Source organism: Notechis scutatus, chromosome 9 (genome assembly GCF_049901735.1).
Source record: "Notechis scutatus isolate UNSWTSFEM ecotype Mainland chromosome 9, rNotScu1.2, whole genome shotgun sequence".
NCBI lineage: Eukaryota > Metazoa > Chordata > Lepidosauria > Squamata > Elapidae > Notechis > Notechis scutatus.
In genome coordinates this window covers 19,955,743-19,974,045 of record NC_142017.1, presented here as the reverse complement: position 1 = coordinate 19,974,045, position 18,303 = coordinate 19,955,743, and the positions used below count along the sequence as shown (strand labels likewise).

The 18,303-nt window shown below is 45.4% G+C and overlaps 2 protein-coding genes across 3 annotated transcripts in view; one reads left to right on the top strand and one right to left on the bottom strand.

Moving 5' to 3' along the window:
* The window catches only part of LOC113429131 (adhesion G protein-coupled receptor G1-like), a 37,950-nt gene extending 35,489 nt beyond the window's left edge, over positions 1–2,461 (top strand). For both annotated transcript variants that reach the window (XM_087971717.1, XM_087971719.1), the window contains one exon: positions 1,720–2,461. In XM_087971717.1, coding sequence (XP_087827843.1) covers positions 1,720–1,835 — 116 coding nt within the window. In that variant the 3' untranslated portion in view covers positions 1,836–2,461. The remainder of the gene's footprint in view (positions 1–1,719) is intronic.
* Positions 2,462–6,836: 4,375 nt separating this feature from the next.
* LOC113420317 (uromodulin-like) lies at positions 6,837–16,364 on the bottom strand. Its single transcript, XM_026680168.2, has 7 exons — positions 16,271–16,364; positions 14,503–14,670; positions 13,206–13,411; positions 12,227–12,384; positions 9,096–9,341; positions 7,752–7,911; positions 6,837–7,026 (listed from the first exon to the last, which is right to left on the bottom strand). The coding sequence occupies exons 1-7, from the start codon at positions 16,362–16,364 to the stop codon at positions 6,868–6,870; spliced, it is 1,191 nt and encodes a 396-aa protein (XP_026535953.2). The 3' UTR covers positions 6,837–6,867.
* Between the last annotated feature and the right edge of the window lie 1,939 nt (positions 16,365–18,303).

The following is an 18,303-nucleotide window of genomic DNA, read 5'->3' as shown; positions in this document are numbered from 1 at the left end:
AACCCTCTGAAGTTAAATCAATGATTCCTTTATTAGGAGTAAAAAGTTTCTCTCTCAACACAGGCTAACAAGTCTGTCCAGCAGGGAGATGAATAATATGCCACATCTATTTATTTTCACCCCCTGCCCTTTATCCCCAGAGCTAGGGTGGGACCTCACTAGCAGCGGTGGCTCTTCCATCCCAAGGACCGGCCCATAGATCTCCACTGCTCTCCTCTCCTCTGCCTTCTGCACATCCCCGCATGAGGCACTGGACCCAGCAGTTCCTCCTCTTCCGTGCATCAGGCACTGGGTCCAGCTGTTCCACATCAGCCATCTCCAGACCTGAGGGCTGTTGATTCTCCATTTGAGGGTGGACGGACGGCCCAGGCTCCGCCCCTCTCTCTCTCTGCCAGCTCCATTCCCTCTTCCCCCTCGGAACTCTCAGGTTGCCCTGATGCTGGTCCTGACTCCCACGCCTCCTCCTCTTCCTCCTCTGATTTGGGTGCTGGAGGGGCCAGTGGCCAACAGGCCACAACAGGCCACAACACTCTTCAAGATCACAGGGTGATGACTGCTTCTGATCTCCTACCTTTGGGCTTCTCTTGTTATGTAATCTGAGGTCACTGCTATCTTAAGATGCATCTTTCCAACCTAATTCAACGTTTCCAAACTTTGCAACTTTCAAAGGAGTGGACTCCACCTCCAGAATTCTGAATGTTGATGTCCCCCTATCTGAACATTGCCAAGACTGAAAAATATTGTTCTAATTTGTAAGTGAGCAGATCCTAGAGGATGGCAGGTAGAACCCATGATTTGCTTGGAGAAGTCTTAGATTGACTTCCAGCATCTCAGGGTCAGCTAGACAAGGTAGAATGAATCTCACGGACCTAACCAATCTACCACATATAACAACTGTAGTGGTAAACTTGGAGCCGCTGGGACTTGAAGAGAAGACAATTCCTATGGGAGGATTTGGGGGCAATCATTATTTTATCCCATACTATCAAACAGGGTGGGTTTGCAGAGCATGCTAGACTACATAAAATGAGGTAGGTGGTTTGAGGTTCAGTGTGGTGTATTCAATGAGTTAAATCTGCCTGAAACAGTCCCTATAGTTTTGTTTTTGTTTTGTATGCAACAGTTTTGCTGAAAACCACATTTTTCTTCCGGTTTTTGATCAAACTGGTCCACAGCAGCACCCGTTTGCTTAATGGCTGTGTCATTTGCTGAGAGGAATGACCTGGATATGGAGAAATTGCCAACAATGAAAATAAATGTTCTTGACTTCTGAATTTCAGTCCTTCCACATCATGTGACGGTCAACAGCCCTCAACCCTGCTACTATCCGGTCCCTGCGTCCCGATTCCACAGTTCCTTTCAGGGACTGCTTAACATCTGTGATCTTCTTCTGTTTCTCCAGCTCCAACTCTTATCATTCCATTGTCTACTTTTATGATAAGGTTACAATAACTGAATCTTGCAAGTCTGATTATACTTCCATCTTTATCTTCATGTGAACTAGGGAGGTTCCTGTCTGAGTTGTTTTCACAGATTACATTTCCGGCCCAGACTCAAATTTCTTTTATTTATCTGTTGCCTTGGCTGCGGCTCTTCCTCCTTCTTCCTCAAGGTTATTCCTACAGTACTACATTACGCTGCAGTTCTATCCCTACGTCCGAACTTCTCACTCCCTTCCAGGAACTACTTAACACTTGTGATCTCCTCCTGTTTCTGCAGGCTTCCTCATCTTCCTTTGGTACTTGGCCAAAGTGCTGCAGTCTCGCAGGTCGAATTCCATGCAGTGCACGACTTCCAACAGCCTGAATCTCCAGTCCAGCAACTCCAGCATCTGACCTTGTCCTGGCCAGGGGGACTTTGGATGTGAAACGCTCACACAAGGATCTTCCTGGAAACTCAATCAAACCCTTCTTTGGTGGACTTGGGTGACTTCGTACCTCTGAGTAGCTTCGAGACGACACCGATATGTTTTCCTTCAATGTAGGAAATTTCAACTTACAATAGTTTGTTTAGTGACTGTTCAAACTTACAACAGCACTGAAAAAGTGACTCGTGACTGTTTTTCACACTTATAACCATTGTGACATCCTCATGGACATGTGATCAAAATTCAGGCACTTGGCAACTGACACATATTTTTGGGACCTTCTGATAAGCAAAGTCAATGGGGAAGCCAGATTCACGTAAGAATTCACGTAACTAACTTAACAACTGCAGTGATTCACTTAGCAACTGTGGTAAGAAAGGTCATAAAATGGGGAAAAACTCATTTAAGAAATGTCTCTCTTAGTGGCAGAAATTTGGGGCTCAATTGTGGTTTTAAGTCAAGGACTACCTGTATTTGTACGGCTCTTTTTTCTAATGTAAATATTTTATTTTAAAATTGCTATGGTGTGAAAAGTGGATGAGAGTACATTGAAATTTAAACCGTGTGTATTAAAGACAAATTTTTATTTGTGCAGATACCTTCTTAATTACATCTGGACAAAATATAGCTGTGTGGTTGTTGTGTGCCGGGGTGAAAAGCTGTGGGGAGCAAAAGGAAGCCGGGCTGTACGGACTGTGGAAAATATTCAGAGCCCAGTAAAATCAGCTGGGAAGAAACATGGAAATATCAGAAATAACAGAGTCAACTTCATACACTTTCCTGAAGCTCAACCCTGTGTTTTCATATCATAACAGTGGTATATAAGTCTACTGCCCGCCCATCCATACATCCATGAGGTGCAATGGTTAGACTGCAGTATTGCAGACTGACTCTGCCCACTGCCAGGAGTTCAATCCTGACCAGCTCAAGGTTGACTCTTCTGAGGTCAGTAAAACGAGGTCCCAGATTGTTGAGGGGGCAAGAGGCTGACTCTGCAAACTGCTTAAAGTAGCTGTAAAGCACTGAAGTGAAGTGGTATATAAGTCTAAGGGCTATTGCTATATGGTTACCCAGTGTGCATGGCATATCAGAAAATATAGTACGAGAGAAACCTGCCTGAATGGCCTTTTAATCTAGGAGCCAGCAGCATGCTGCAGCTGCCAGAACAGCCAATGTGATCTTGATTGCAGTCAACAGAAAGACAGTGTCAAGATTAGGAGAAATGACATCACCACTTTATACCACACTGGTGAGGCCATATTTAGAATATTGCTTTCGATTCTGGTCAGCACAGTTCAAAAAAAAAAAATGCTGAAGCTCTAGAAACAGAGATAAAATGCTATAAAAATTACAAGGGGTATGGAGCAGAGGTGGTATTCAGCAGGTTCTGACCAGTTCTGGGGAACTGGTAATGGAAATTCTGAGTGGTTCGGAGAACCGGAAAATCCCACCTCTGGCTGGCCCGGCCCCCATTTCTTCTCTGCCTCCCACTGAGTCTCAGCTGATCAGCTGGGTCTCCTTTGGTTGACCTGCGCAGGAGAAGGGAGCTGGAAAGCAGGTTAGTGGGGTGGGGAGGGAATGAGGACATTGCAGTAACCTTCCCCAGGAGTGGGGAGGGAATGGAGATTTTAGAGTATCCTTCCCCTGCCACGCCCACCATGGCATGCCCACCAAGCCATGCCACGCCCATCAAGTGATGCCCACAGAACTGGTAGTAAATAATTTGAATGCCACCATTGGTTTGGTTCCCACGACCAGCTAAAGGTACCTAGTAGTTATGTTTAACCTAATGAAGAGAAGGTTTAGGGGAGACATGATACATGCATCTTAATTATTATTTATCAAGTTTATATGCCACTCATCTCGCAGCGCTCATCTCCCAGTACTTGAAGGACTACCACAGGGAAGAAGGGGTCAATTTATTATCCAAAGTACTTGAGACCAGGACAAGAAGAAACAGGTAGAGGATCATTAAAGAGAGATTCAACCTAGAACTAAGGAGAAATTTATTGGCAGTGAGAACAATTAATCAGCTTTGCCTCCAGAAGTTTGGGTCCTCCATCACCGGAGGGTTTCCAAGAAGAAACTGGACAGTCATTTGTCTGGCATAAGGTGTCCTGCCTTGCACTGGAGGTTGGATTAAAACCTTAACCCTCACCTGAAGGTTCCTTCCAAATCTACAATTTTATGATTCAACCCCGAAGAGAGGAGATAATAGAGAAAGGGAAGGGAAGTCAAGGAAGTGCAGACGAATAGGATGTGGTTAAGCAACTGAATTGAGGTAAATGAGAACTGGTGGGTTGACCCAAATTGTATTTATTTATTTATATCCTTGCACACTGCTGGGACACACCCAACCACAGCAGCTAACAACAACAACAAAAAAATTCCAACATCATTAATAAGAATCCTAGCAAAAAGTTATTTTGGAGCAGTGTTTCACAACCTTGGCAATTTCAGGATATGTGGATGTTATGCGGACTTCAGCTCCCAGAATTCAACTTTAAGGTGGGTAGACTTCAACACTCATAATTCCCCAGCATGCATTCTGGTAGGGGAATTCTGAGGATTGAAGTCCATCCATCTTAAAATTGCCAAAGTTGAGAAACCCTGTGTTAAGAGGAAGAGAAGGCCTGTTTTCATAAGGTTAAATTAGAATTCTTACTGTGTATATCAGCACACTAACAATCAAGGTTAAATGTTTAATTTTTTTTTTTACAGGCAACTATTTCAAATTTTGCACATTGCACATCGTAGGTAGAAACTGGACTATGAGGTCAGCTTCCAACTTCTGAATGAAGCTTCAGTTGATTCCTTTTGCAAACTCGAAGGGATGAAAGCTTCAACAGGATAAGCTATTTTGGGGGGGGAGAAGCAGCTTCCACATTTTGAGAGTGTGACTGTGGGCCTTGAACCAAAGGGTTGGCCATGAAAATGGGAAGCAGGATTAACACGCTTTTCTTCATAAAGTAATAATAATTCTCCCCTTTCCCCCCCAGCTTCCCTAGCTGTTTTCTATTCGAGCACATTTCAATAGCTTTGAGGTCTAACAGGTGGCCAAGAGGCATTTTTCTAAATCAAGATAACATCAGGAACTCTGTGCTTCCTGCAAAACATCTCTTTCACTATCCCCAAAACATGGGTTAAAAAAGAAAGAAAAAAAAATAAGAAAAGAAGACAAAGAAAAGAAAAGGAAAAAAAAAATAGGCCAGCAACAGCAGAAGCTGGAACACACTGATAACTGCCGCTGTATTGTGGCTTTACTGGTCTCCCAAAGCAAGCTTGTGCATCAGAGATAACGCTATACTGAATTTTGCTTGCGTCAAATTTTGAATTTCTTCAGAGCCTTTTTCCCCCCCTCTGTTTTTTCTTCCTTTATTCTCAAATGACTTGAGAATTTCTTTCAAATTTCTCCGTGATGCACTTGAACTTGCTTTTTAACTGAAAGGTGGAAAAGGGGAGATGGCCGAGGTTGCTGCTTTCTGATCGGTGTCTTTTCACTGGCCCTGCAGCTTCCCTGGCTGCTCATACTTCCCATTCGGGAAAAGCCCGGATCTCTCAGGAGGATCTATTGGAAGCCAGAGGGCCTGCAGATCACTAGTGAGACGACAAGATGTTTGTGCCCTTCCCTGAGCAACGTGGCCATTCAAGGAGGGCAAGATCTCTACCTTTGACCTCTGAGGAGTTGTCCAAAATTCTCCTATCCCTTAAAAGGAAGCTTAGAAATCAATTTCATTCATTTGAAGGAGAACTAGTAGGAAAATGCTCCAAAGTTTTTTCAGCATGGCTGTTGTTGGAAACTTCTTTCACGGGAGAAAATTGCAAACTGGCCCTGGCGTGAACTGCAATTATAAGATTTATTTGGAGGTCTGCTCTTGCGGAAGTTGCTCACTTCTTCATGACTTTCACAACAGCTATGAAGATGGAGATTGCAATGAAGACTATTGCGGCCATCACACAAGGAACCCACACCTGCGATCCTGGAATGAAAAGGGAGGGGGAGGGAGCGGGGAAGGGGAGAGAAGACAGGGAGAATGAGAGAAAGACAGAGAGGAGGAAAAGAGAGGGAAAGGGGAGAAGGAAGGAAGGAAGGGAAATGAAAAGAAACAATGGAGGATAGATAGATAGATAGATAGATAGATAGATAGATAGATAGATAGATAGATAGATAGATAGATAGAAGATAGATAGATCGATGATGATAGATAGATGAGTAGAGATAGATAGATAGATATAGAAAGATAGATAGATAGATAGATAGATAGATAGATAGATAGATAGATAGATAGATAGATAGATAGATAGATAGATGATAGATAGACAGACAGATGAGAGAGAGAGATATATAGATAAATGATAGATATAGATGAGATGATAGATATAGATAGACAGATAGACAGAGATATAGATAGATAGATAGATAGACAGATGAGAGAGAGATATATAGATAAATGATAGATATAGATGAGATGATAGATATAGATAGACAGACAGACAGAGATATAGATGATAGATAGAGATAGATAGATGATATAGATAGATGATAGATATAGATAGATGAACAGATAATAGAGAAGAGAGAGAGGGAGGGAGGGACAGGGATGGATGCACAGGGGAAGGGAAGGGAATGGAAAGGAGAAAGAGAAGGAAGAAGACAGGTGGGAGGACAACACCTTACATCAGTCTGTTTAGAAATGAAAATGTTGTTTCCAAAGAATGGCCTAGATAATTTATGAAAACAATCCTATGCTCCTTTTTTAAAAATTGATTTTTCAGATCCACTGGAGATATGGGTGAGGATGCTGATATTTTTTTCAGTTTATATTTTGGGTGGGATAATTCAGGGGGCATTAAAAATAAAAACACTTTCAAAGAGGAAGGCAGCAGATATGCTACTCCTTCTCTCTAACCCCAGGGGGCTGCAAACAAGTGGCCACCTCAGGGCATTGAGTGTCCAAAAGCTCAACTGGAATCACAACTGCCCCCTCCTCCTGGGGCGCTCAAACCAAAGACGGGGCCATACCTGAGAAGGACGGCTGGCCATTGGCGTTCCGGGTTTCCAAGTGTGAGGGAGCTGCAAACACAATGGGTCCGTAGGAGACCACCTTCATGTAGTCATCCTCCAGATGCCTCTTGTTCCTCTGCTTGATGGGACATTGCTGTCACCCAACAAAAAGAAGGAGGTAAGTTTGTGCACAACAGAAGCCCCTACAAATAACTGAGCTCATGACCAATAATGAAGCTTGCTTTGCAAACCCAACATAATACAATCCCATCGTCCCTAGCCAGCAAGGTGAGAGGTACTGTAATCCGTGTTCTAAAAATGGCCTTGTTGGATTAGAACAAAGCTGTTGTCAGGATTCTGGCAGTTCCCCCCATTTAAATTATGAGTCTTGAGCCCAACTTCCAAAATTTCAAAATGATTTATTTAGGAGTTAACATGTCAGCACTGCCTGGATGTAGCCGACTCTGAGGCACATAATTCATTGTCACCCTTGACCCTGGTTCCCCCCGCCACCCCATCCCTGAGTGTATTGTAATTCATACTCTCCAATGGGACACATCCATAGCCCAGAGTCATCAATTATGCTCTCCAGTTAGAATTTTGCGCGGCAGAAATTTCAGTCACCTAGTTACTATCTTTGAAAACATTTATGGAATACAGTTTCAGTTTTGCAAGCTGCTGCACTGCTTCCCCTTCCCTTTCTGTTGGCAACTCTAAAAAGACCAGAGAAATATTTTATGAGTAGACAGCAAGGGGCTATCCTTGCCTACTAGACAGGAATAGTTATAAACCACCGGCTCCAGATAAAACTGGTTTTGCCATGAGATTGTTTGACTCCCCTGTAACCCAAATAGTCCACAGATAGAGATGTGGGGTCACCTTGACACATGGCTCCTGGTTAGCTGGAATGCACAGACGGACTTGGCAGTGCAGGAAGACCTCGGACAAGTTCTTGAACTGGAACATCTGAAAGCTAAATTTTGCCACCGTGCTGGTTCCGATGATGTTGAGCAACTCCAGTGTCTTGTCATGTGGACACCTGGAAGAGACCAAGACTTCCTTAAACTGCCTTCCCACCAGCAGTCAAAGCATAGATTAACTCCAAGATTAACTCTTAGCCTTAGAATAACTTTATGGTCACTTTTAATATACACTAATTGGCATACATTAAAATGAAATTTGCACACAGCTCTCAAAGGATCACCCAACTCCAATACACACTACATAAACATGACAATCAATCAATCAATAGATAAATAAATACAAAATTATGCATATGTCCACATATATGAAACAGAGAAACAACACAGTCTAGTTCGGATGTATACATGTATGTGGAGAAAAAGCCAAATCTTGCGAGTTTACCAGACGGATATCGTAGGGAACGAAGCTGTTACAGTCCTGCTAGAAATACTTTGAAACCTCCTTCCAGAGGGGAGCAACAAAAGCAGACCATGAAGTGGGTGTTTGGGGTCTCTAACAATGCTTTGAGCTCTGAGCACATAGCACTTATAAGCAGCAACCTTAGTAACAGGAAGTGAGTTTCCTATACTCTTCTCCACTGTCCTCACTACTCTCTGTATGGGCTTTCTATTGGAGGAACTGTTGCCACCAAACCAAACAGTGATGCAATTGGTTAAAACGCTTTCAATCGTGCCCCTGTAAAAAGTGGCAGGACAGAAGGAGAAAGATGTACTCTCCTCATCTGACACAGGAAATGCAGATGCTGGTTTGCACGCTTCTCTAAGGATGACGTGTGGAGAGACCAATTCAGATGGTCCGTTATCTGCACCCCCAGATACTTAATGCTGTTGGTCAACTCTATGGCTGCATCCTTGATCCTCAGTGGAGTATGACTATGCCGTATCTGATTTTGATTTTGATTTGATCCCAGATTCATTGGAAACGAGATGGGCAGCAAATAAATTTCATAAATAAATAAATACTTGCCAAGCATCCAAATTCTAATCGTGTGACGGATCACAGATGCTGCAACAATCTTAAGTGTGAAAAACGGTCATGTCACTTTCTTCTGAGCCATTGTAAATTCAAATGGTCACTAAATGAATGGTTCAAGGACTACCTCTCCATCCATCCATCCATCCATCCATCCATCCAAAGAGATCTCTGGTGTCAAAATGACCCCAAACGATTGTCCCCTCTCCCCATCACCCTGGTTCTTCCCACCAGTCTCCTAGGGAGAAGCCCAGCCTCGCCTCTTACCCCTTCATGATGAGGTGGTGCTTTGTCCTGTCGTCGGGGTCACTCGTTGGGGTGCCCCAGCAATCCTCCACACTTAGGAAGAAGTACTTCACCTGGTCTTGCCCTTCTATCTGCAGGAGGACGTAGAGGGTGTCCGACATGAGAAGCGACAGCGGCTGCTGGCTGTAAGGCTTCTTGAAGCTGTTACTCTCGTAGAGGCCCATGGTGACGGTGAAGTCCCCTTCTTTGACTGAAAATTGCACAAACCTAGGAAAGAGGGAGATCGCCCATCAATCTGTCTGTCTGAGAGGTGTAGCTTTGTGAAGAGGGAACGATTTGCTACAGCCATGCTGGTGAGGAATTCTGGGAGTTGAAGTCCACAAGTCTTAAAGTTGCCAAATTTGGAGACCTCTTGTGCTAAGCTATTGTTCTCCTACTAGATTATCCATTGTGAAGTCATCGGTGCCTTTTCAGTTTGCAGCCCAACTATTTTTTGACTTCTCTTTCAATGACAGATTGGTCAATTTCATGACAGCAGGAATACGTTGCTAAAACTCAAGAGAAAGATTTCATTATTCAACTTCTCACTACTATCTATTATTTTTTTCTATTCCACCTCCTAACGTAAGTTCTCTGGAAGGCCCCCTAATTCCCTCCAAACTTCAATTGTTTCTAAATACTTGTCTAAAAAAGTAAAGCAATTAACATGAACTAATGACACACACCAGGAAGACTGAAAACATAAATTACACTATATAAACCATATTGCTGACATGTAGGTAATATCAAACTATACCTTTTACTATACCTGGTAAAAGGAGCTCACATTTTTTATGCTAGAAGGTATCTGGGACAGGGTGTCAATAAAATATGTACATGGGACATAAAAAACAACGCATAGTTATGGCCTTGAGAGCATGTAATCAAGCAATTAATCAAGCAAACAAGCAAGCAAATGAATGATGCTGCATAATTCTCATCTTTATCCTACCACTCCACCTGCTACTCACCTCCCAGCCTATACTAGATCAGGTCCTAAATGATCCTTATGCCACTCTTTGGACCTCATTATTGAATTTAACTGCTTGATAATGGAACACGTATTAATTGGCTCTCTGAGAAAATTTAAGGCAGTTTTACAATATGAATGCTTGTTGTCTTAAAGAAGAAAAAAGCGAAAGTAAGCCTTAGCAAGACCACACCTAGAATAATGCATCCAGTTTTGTTCATCACACTATAAAAATATGTTCAGACTCTAGAAAGAGTGCAAAGACTATTAGAGGGCTGGAGGCTAAAAAATATAAGGAACAATTGCAAGAACTGGGCCTGGCTAGTCTGGTGCTCTTCACCAGACTAAGACAAGGACCAGACAAGGACCAGGGGAGACGTGAAAGCAGTCTTCCAATATTTGAGGGGATGTCACAGAGAGGAGGGGGTCAAAATATTTTCCAAGGTACCCGAAGGCCAGACAAGGAATAATAATGAATGGAAACTGATTAAGGAGAGATTCAACCAAGAAATAAGGAGAAATTTCCTGACAGTGAGAACAATCAACCAATGGAACAGAAGTTGCCTTCAGAACTTCATCATTGGAGGCTTTCGAGAAGAGGCTGGGCAGCCACTTGTCAGAAATGGTATCAGGTCTCCTGTTTGAGCAGAGGGTTTGACTAGATGACCTACAAGGTCCCTTCCAACTCTGTTATTCTGTTTTATGATTCTATATGACAAGTAATTTTGCTTCCTGTTCAACCGTAGAGAAGTACTCCACCAAGATTCTGTCTCATATTTTAGACCTGTTTGATGCTGGCTACATTCAATCATGGATCAAAACATTGAAGCATCTCAGGTTGTCCCAATTTTAGTAAAAAAAAAAAAAACCAGGAAACGAATGCCTGCTTCCTTGTTCAGTTACTAGGTGCCCTTACCTGTTTTTTATTTTACCATTCATATATACAGTGTCCAATAGTAAGCCCATCAGGTAGGGACGTTTGGAGGTTTGCAACCCAAAAGAGCAACTCTAAAAAAGAATTCCCACCAGTTGTTCACCCTTCTGAAACAGTTCAGGTGGCTTGCTCTCTAGGGGAAACTCACGAATAAAGAAAGGTGATACACAATAATATATTCTGTGTCCAGTACAGCGTGTTTCTCAGTCTTGGCCACTGTAAGATATGTAGACTTCAACTTCCAGCATTCCCCAGCCAGCATGCAGTGTCCCTATCTAAGGCAGTCAAAGAAACTTTGGATTAGAACTACAGTCAGGGTGACAAACTTATCCAACATCCTTCACCAACTTAAGCAATAAACATCCTAGCTGGGAAGAGAGAGGAGTTACAGCCCAGCATAATTCTTATTATTTCCTGAGGTTGGGCACCAAGTTAGTAAATGCTTCTGTAGGTTTCAAAAAAGTTATTCACCCTGCAAACATTGTTGGCTGAGCAGGCAAAAAATCCACGCCAAAGCAGTGGTGGAATTCAATATTTTTTTACTATCAGTCCTGTGGGAGTGGCTTGGTGGGCATGGCAGGGAAGGATATACTGAAAAATCCCCATTCCCTCCCCACCCCACTAGCCTGCTTTCCAGCTCTGTCCTCCTGTGCAGGGCAACCAAAGAGGACCCAGCCGATCAGCTGGGACTTAGGAGGCAGAGAATAGGTGGGGGTGGGGCCAGTCAGAGGCAGAATTTCTGCTACTGGTTCTCCAGAAATGGTCAGAACCTGCTGGATACCACCTCTGTGCCAAAGGTGGTCTTCAGGTGTTGGAAGATTGCTTACCTACCTGTGGCTTGCAACTTCCTAGCCCTTGGAGATGTGGAATCTATTGCTTTCAAAATAATAATAAACCTACTGGCAATTGTCTTATGCCAAGCCAGACTATTCAGTATCTTGGAGTTTTAGGTAGGGGTCCTTAGCTGAACCTGTTGGAGATGGGATCTAACATGGCATCTATTGTCAGGCTGTAGATCATGGTCATGCCCTGCACCACTTTTGACCGTGGTTATCTCAAAATAACGTAGGACGGATGCCAACGCCCACTGCTTCGTCTGTTGAGATGCAGCTCCCCAGCTTACAGAACGGCCTAAAACTATCACAGCAATCCTAACTCAGGACAACGGAGAAGTAGCTAATGCGTACAGTAACCCAAGTCACAACGTACGTGTCCATAGCCTTGAGTGAGTATTGCAAGCTGACAACGCGCTTGTAGGTGTAGATGCAGGAGAAATGTATGAGAATCGCATTGCTCCTGGTGATCACACCATTATCCTCACGGTCCGACTCGATCACGTTGGCATAAGACACGTGAGAACTGTTGACCTGCAAAAGGGACCAGAAACTAGATTAGGGGCCAAGATCAGAACTGTGGGTGAAGAGAGACTTTAGTAATGCAACACCAGACGTGGCCATTTCTAAACTTGGATGAGCTCCTATGAGCAATGCAAAGAGACGTATGATTAGTCCTCACAGTTATGATCATTGCAACCTTCCCACAATTCGGGAGCAGTTATTTTCAACAATTCCAGCATTCTGGCCCAGCTCGACAAACATGACAAACCCTCTGTAGTTGAAGGAATAATTCCTTTATTAGAAGTGCTGGCAGCCCCGGCAAAAAGTTTCTCTTTCAACGCAAGCTAACAAGTCCGGCCGGCTGGGAGATGAATAGTTTTCAGTTGCATCTATTCATCTCCACCCCTTGCCTTTTATCCCCAGAACTAGGGTGGGGCTTTGCTAGCAGTGGTGGCTCTTCTGTCCCAAGGACCGGCCCATAGATTTCCACTGCTCTCCTCTCCTCTGCCTTCTGCACATCTACAGGCACTGGACCCAGCTGTTCCTCCTCTTCCTCATCAGCCACCTCCAGACCTGGGGGCTGTTGACTCTCCATCTGAGGGCTGATGGACGGCCCAGGCTCTCCCTCTCCCTCTCCCTCTCCCCCTCCCTCTCTCTCTCTCTCTCTCTCTCTCTGCCAGCTCCATTCCCTCTTCCCCCTCGGAGCTCCCAGGTTGCCCTGATGCTGACCCTAACTCCCATGCCTCCTCCTGGGGCAAAAACGAGTTCAACCAGTGTCTTGTTTAGCAAGGAAAAGTTTGGGCTCAATTGCGGTCATAAGTTGAGAACTACCTACTGTATCATCCCCTTACCTTGATCACTGACCCACAGGCCGTGTGGTTTTCGCCTGTCAACTTGGCTCCAAAGAAGCTTTCTCCCTCCTCATCTTGCTCAGAAACAGCGCAGGAACTATTCCTCAGATGGACCGATCTCAGGGGGACTTTCAAGGTCTCAAACACTTCCTTCCTCACCAGCATCTTCATATACTCCTCCTCACACTGGAGTTTCACCTCCATATCTTAACAGAATAACAATAGAGTTGGAAGGGGCCTTGGAGGTCTTCTAGTCCAGCCCTCTGAACAAGCAGGAGACCCTACACCATTTGAGACAAGTGACTGTCCAGTCTCTTCTTAAAAGCCTCCAGTGATGGATCACCCACAATTTCTGGTGGCAAGTTGTTCCACTGGTTAATTGTCCTCACTGTTAGGAAGTTTCTCCTCAATTCCAGGTTGCTTCTCTCCTTGATTAGTTTCCACCCATTGCTTCTTGTCCTGCCTTCAGGTGCTTTGGAGAATAGCTTGACTCCCTCCTCTTTGTGGCAGCCCCTCAAATATTGGAATACTCCTATCATGTCATCCCTAATACTTTTTTTTAGACTAGCCGAACCTTGATCCTGCAGCCATTCTTCATATGTTTTAGTCTCCAGGCCTTTTAATTTATCTGGCCTCCTCCAGATCCATTACCCCCCCAACCCCCCCCCCCCCCCCCCCCCCCCCCCCCCCCCCCCCCCCCCCCCCCCCCCCCCCCCCCCCCCCCCCCCCCCCCCCCCCCCCCCCCCCCCCCCCCCCGGCGGGGGGGGGGTCCCCCCCCCACCCCCACCCCCCCCCCCCCCCCCCCCCCCCCCCCCCCCCCCCCCCCCCCCCCCCCCCCCCCCCCCCCCCCCCCCCCCCCCCCCCCCCCCCCCCCCCCCCCCCCCCCCCCCCCCCCCCCCCCCCGCCCCCCCCCCCCCCCCCCCCCCCCCCCCCCCCCCCCCCCCCCCCCCCCCCCCCCCCCCCCCCCCCCCCCCCCCCCCCCCCCCCCCCCCCCCCCCCCCCCCCCCCCCCCCCCCCCCCCCCCCCCCCCCCCCCCCCCCCCCCCCCCCCCCCCCCCCCCCCCCCCCCCCCCCCCCCCCCCCCCCCCCCCCCCCCCCCTTCCTGGGCGGGCCCGTCACGCCACGGCCCCCTCACACATGCCACCCGCCCCCCCCCCAAGACCACCCCAATTGGGCCAGCCGGTAATTGTTTCGTAGGAAACAGAAAAAAGAAATCCCAAAAGCTTCTAAGTTAATAACATTCCTTCTGAACATGAGAAGTCTGTAGGCCTTTGCACCCAAGTGCAGATATGTCTTACCTTTACAGAATCGTCCTGTAAAGCCAGTCTTACAGGTGCAGTTTGGATTGTTGTCTACAACCCTACACACTCCCTGGTGAAAACAGGGGTTTGGAAGGCAGGGTCCCAAAGTCCTGCGAAGTCTCACCGTGTCCTCTCCACTGGGTTTATGGAGCTCCATCAGGTGATCTAGAACAGAAGAGATCCATCAGATCACCTGCAGAGAAAACCCTGCTTTCACCTTTCCACCCCAACGTATCAGTTCTCTATACTGTTACTTATTGTTGGCTCAGTTTCACTTTAGGACAGGTAGAATAATTCTTGGAACTCTTATAAAAAATCCTCCCCATCATGCACACCTCAATTCTGTACTAGGTACGCATAATTCCTGTGCATTTGGAGGCACCAGGTTCAGCTGCACAACTCCAAACACTAGATGGCAGCAGAGTTACTCTTTTCTGTGTTGCTTTGTTGCCATCTAGTGGTCCTTCATATTTTGCACCTCATGCCTACAAGCCTCACACTTATAAACCAGGGGTTCCCAACCCTGGTTTGTGGACCAGCACTGGGACACGGCATGCCAGAAACTGGGCCGTGCAAACAAGCGAAGCTCCATGCACTGGATGCAGGCAGCACATAAAACCACGCCCTCTCCGGTCCACGGAAAACCCCTCTCTCCACAAAACTGGTCTCTGGTGCCCCCAAGGTTCTTATAAATGACACTGATGATTTGATTAATTATTTCGCTTCAATATCATCTTCTATTCCATGAAGACTCAGGACAGCTTACAAGAGGGAGTCTCCAAATTTTATGTTGCTGTTGTTAGTTGCGAAGTCATGCCTGACCCATTGTGACCCCGTGGACCACGTTCCTTCAGGCCTTCCTGTCCTCTACCATCCTCCGGAGTCCGTTTAAGCTCACACCGACTGCTTCGGTGACTCCATCCAGCCCAAATGTTACAGTATGTCCCATTCCTTTTACAATCCCAAAGGAGCTCTTTTTCAAGAGGCAACTGGACTTTCTTGTTTTTGTTTTTCTTTGAAGACATTTCTCTTCTCACCCAAGAAGCTTCTTCAGCTCTGACTGGATGGTGAGGAATGGAATTCTTCAGTCAGAGCTGAAAGAAGCTTCTAGGACGAGAAGTGAAACGTCTTCAAAGAAAAACCAGAAAGTCCAATTGCCTTTTGAGAGAGAAAAAAAAGCATAATTGGGACAACCCTGAGAATCTCCTTAGATGTTCCTTTGCAATGCCCTTCCTGGCTGGAACATTCTGGAACTGAATCTAGAGGAATCCCAGAGAGATCCCTGGGTGATGGATTATCACACCTAGTTGCTAAAGTCCCTGACAAAGTTTAGATTTGTAACAGAAAACAGACATCTCATTCCAAGCTAGCAGGATCTGTGAAACTGACTACTACAGGTAGTCCTCAAGTTACAACAGTTCATTTAGTGACTTTTTGAAATTACAACAGCACTGAAAAAAGTGACTTATGACCATTGTGTCAGCGTTCCAGAAAACTTCCAGTCCAACACATAATTCCAAGACAGACATCCTCTCAAAAGTTCTGTTTTATTTGGATAATAAACTGGCACATCTGGGGAATCCCGAATCTGAAAGTTCCGGGTTTCCTTGCAGCAAGTAAAAACTACAAATCCATCCCCTGCACCCATCATTGCATCACATGCCCCGATCACCATCCGTCCCAGCTTGAGACGTCCTCTCACCCAGGTGCAGAAATGACATGACCTTGACTTAGAAGAAGAATGCTATTATGTCTAACCACATACATTCCAAGAAATTCTCCCCTCCTTTTTTCCCAGGCTCAAGAATGTGGTAGCGTGGAAGCGTCTGGTGCCAGTATGGCTTCCAATGCGGACACATTGCAGCATCCCTATGGTCACATGATCAAAATTTAGAAATTTATATTTATGGCAGTTGCGGTATCCCGGGGTCATGTGACCCTTTGTGACCTTCTGACAAGCCAAATCAATGGGGAAGCAAGATTCACTTAACAACCATAAAGGGAATGGTTCCCCTCGCATATCCATGCTAGTCATTTCCAGCTCTGGGGGCGGTGCTCACCTTCGTTACAAAGCCGAAGAGCCAGCGCTGTCCAAAGACGTCTCCGTGGTCACGTGGCTGGCATGGGTAAATGCCGAAGGCACACAGAACACTGTTATTTTCCCACCAAAGGGGTCCCTATTTTCCTACTTGCATTTTTTACATGCTTTCGAACTGCTCAGTTAGCAGAAGCTGGGACAAATAACGGCAGCTTACTCCGTGATGTGGCGCTAGGGATTCGAACTGCCGACCTGCCAACCTTTCTGATCGACAAGCTCAGCGTCCTTAGCCACTGAGCCATCACATCCAATTTAACAACCACGTGACTAGCTTAAAAACTGAAGTGATTCATTTAACAACTCTGGCACAAAAGGTCTTAACATGGGGCAAACCTCACTTACCAAATGTCTCATTTAGCAACAGAAATCTTGGACTCAGTTGTGGTCTTAAGTGGAGGATTCTTGTATTGCATGCATTTAATCTCTGATGAACAATGACATTAACAGATTTAGCAATTTAGATGTGCAACCGAGCAGCAATTTGTCTGAGATTGTTCTCTCATATGTCCTTCTGGTGAACCAAGTTATGCACCTCTGTATTTAATGATGTGTGAGGAAAACCTTGGAGAAGACACGTTGCTAAGAGAATGATCAGATAAGAGATGGCACAGCCCACACCTGGATGGTGGGTGGGGCAAGAAGATGCTGAGAAGAAACCCACCCCACCCCCAGTTTCTCAGGCTGCAAAATTTTTGTTAATTGCAATATTCTGTTGACGTAGCTCCACAGTAAGGACAGAGCTAATATTCCTGCTCCTGCTTCTTCTCTGGAGTAGCTCAAAGGACAGACACCCAAGGTGGTAGACTTAAGAGGCAGCTGGAGGTTCACCCACCCTCCCCTTTACCCAGCCTTTTCCAAGCAGGAAACCAAAAACTTACAGTTATTGCTCTCAATTGCAGGGAATAAGAGAATTGGAACGATAAGCCAGAACATCATCATCATATCCTGAAAGAAGAAGAAGAAGAAGAAGAAGGTATTGATGATCAAGGTCAAGGCTCTTTCAAACTGAAATGAATTCCTGGGCTCTTTGATGAAGCTTTAATAACAGTATAGAAAAAAATTGCCATCAGAATCTTCTAGCCCTCTTTCAGCTTCCTTGATCTTCTAACACTGGAGGTTTTTAAGAAGAGATTGGATAACCATTTGTCTGAAGTGGTGTAGGGTTTCCTGGCTAAGCAGGGGGTTGGACTAGAAGACCTCCAGGGTCCCTTCCAACTCTGTTCTTCTATTCTATTTTTGATGGCCTTCTATCTAATCAGGTCCAACCAACCATGCTGAGCTTCCAGATTCAGACAAAGTCTCACCATTTCTGCAATCTCAATATTTGAATAGTGCCCCATAATCTCTGAAGGATTCCACATATCACCCTGACTGGATGCAAAGCAACCTGATTCACAATCAATTTTTTGTTTTTCATTTGCAATTTTACCCACATTGGTGGATATGTTAAGAAAATATTTAAAAATATATTTAACATTTTAAAAAAATGCAGAGGAAGTATCTGCAATTGAAAAGGGATGGAATTAAGAATGAACAGAGTGCCCAAAGACTTGTTCACTGATCTCTTATACTCACCCTTGTATCTTGTTGCAGCTTCGACCTGCCTTACCTTCATAGTTTTCTTCTCACAGCCTGACTTTGCTTCCCAATATAGATGGATCGATCTATGTCCAAGGTGCACCCACCTTGAACTGCAGGTA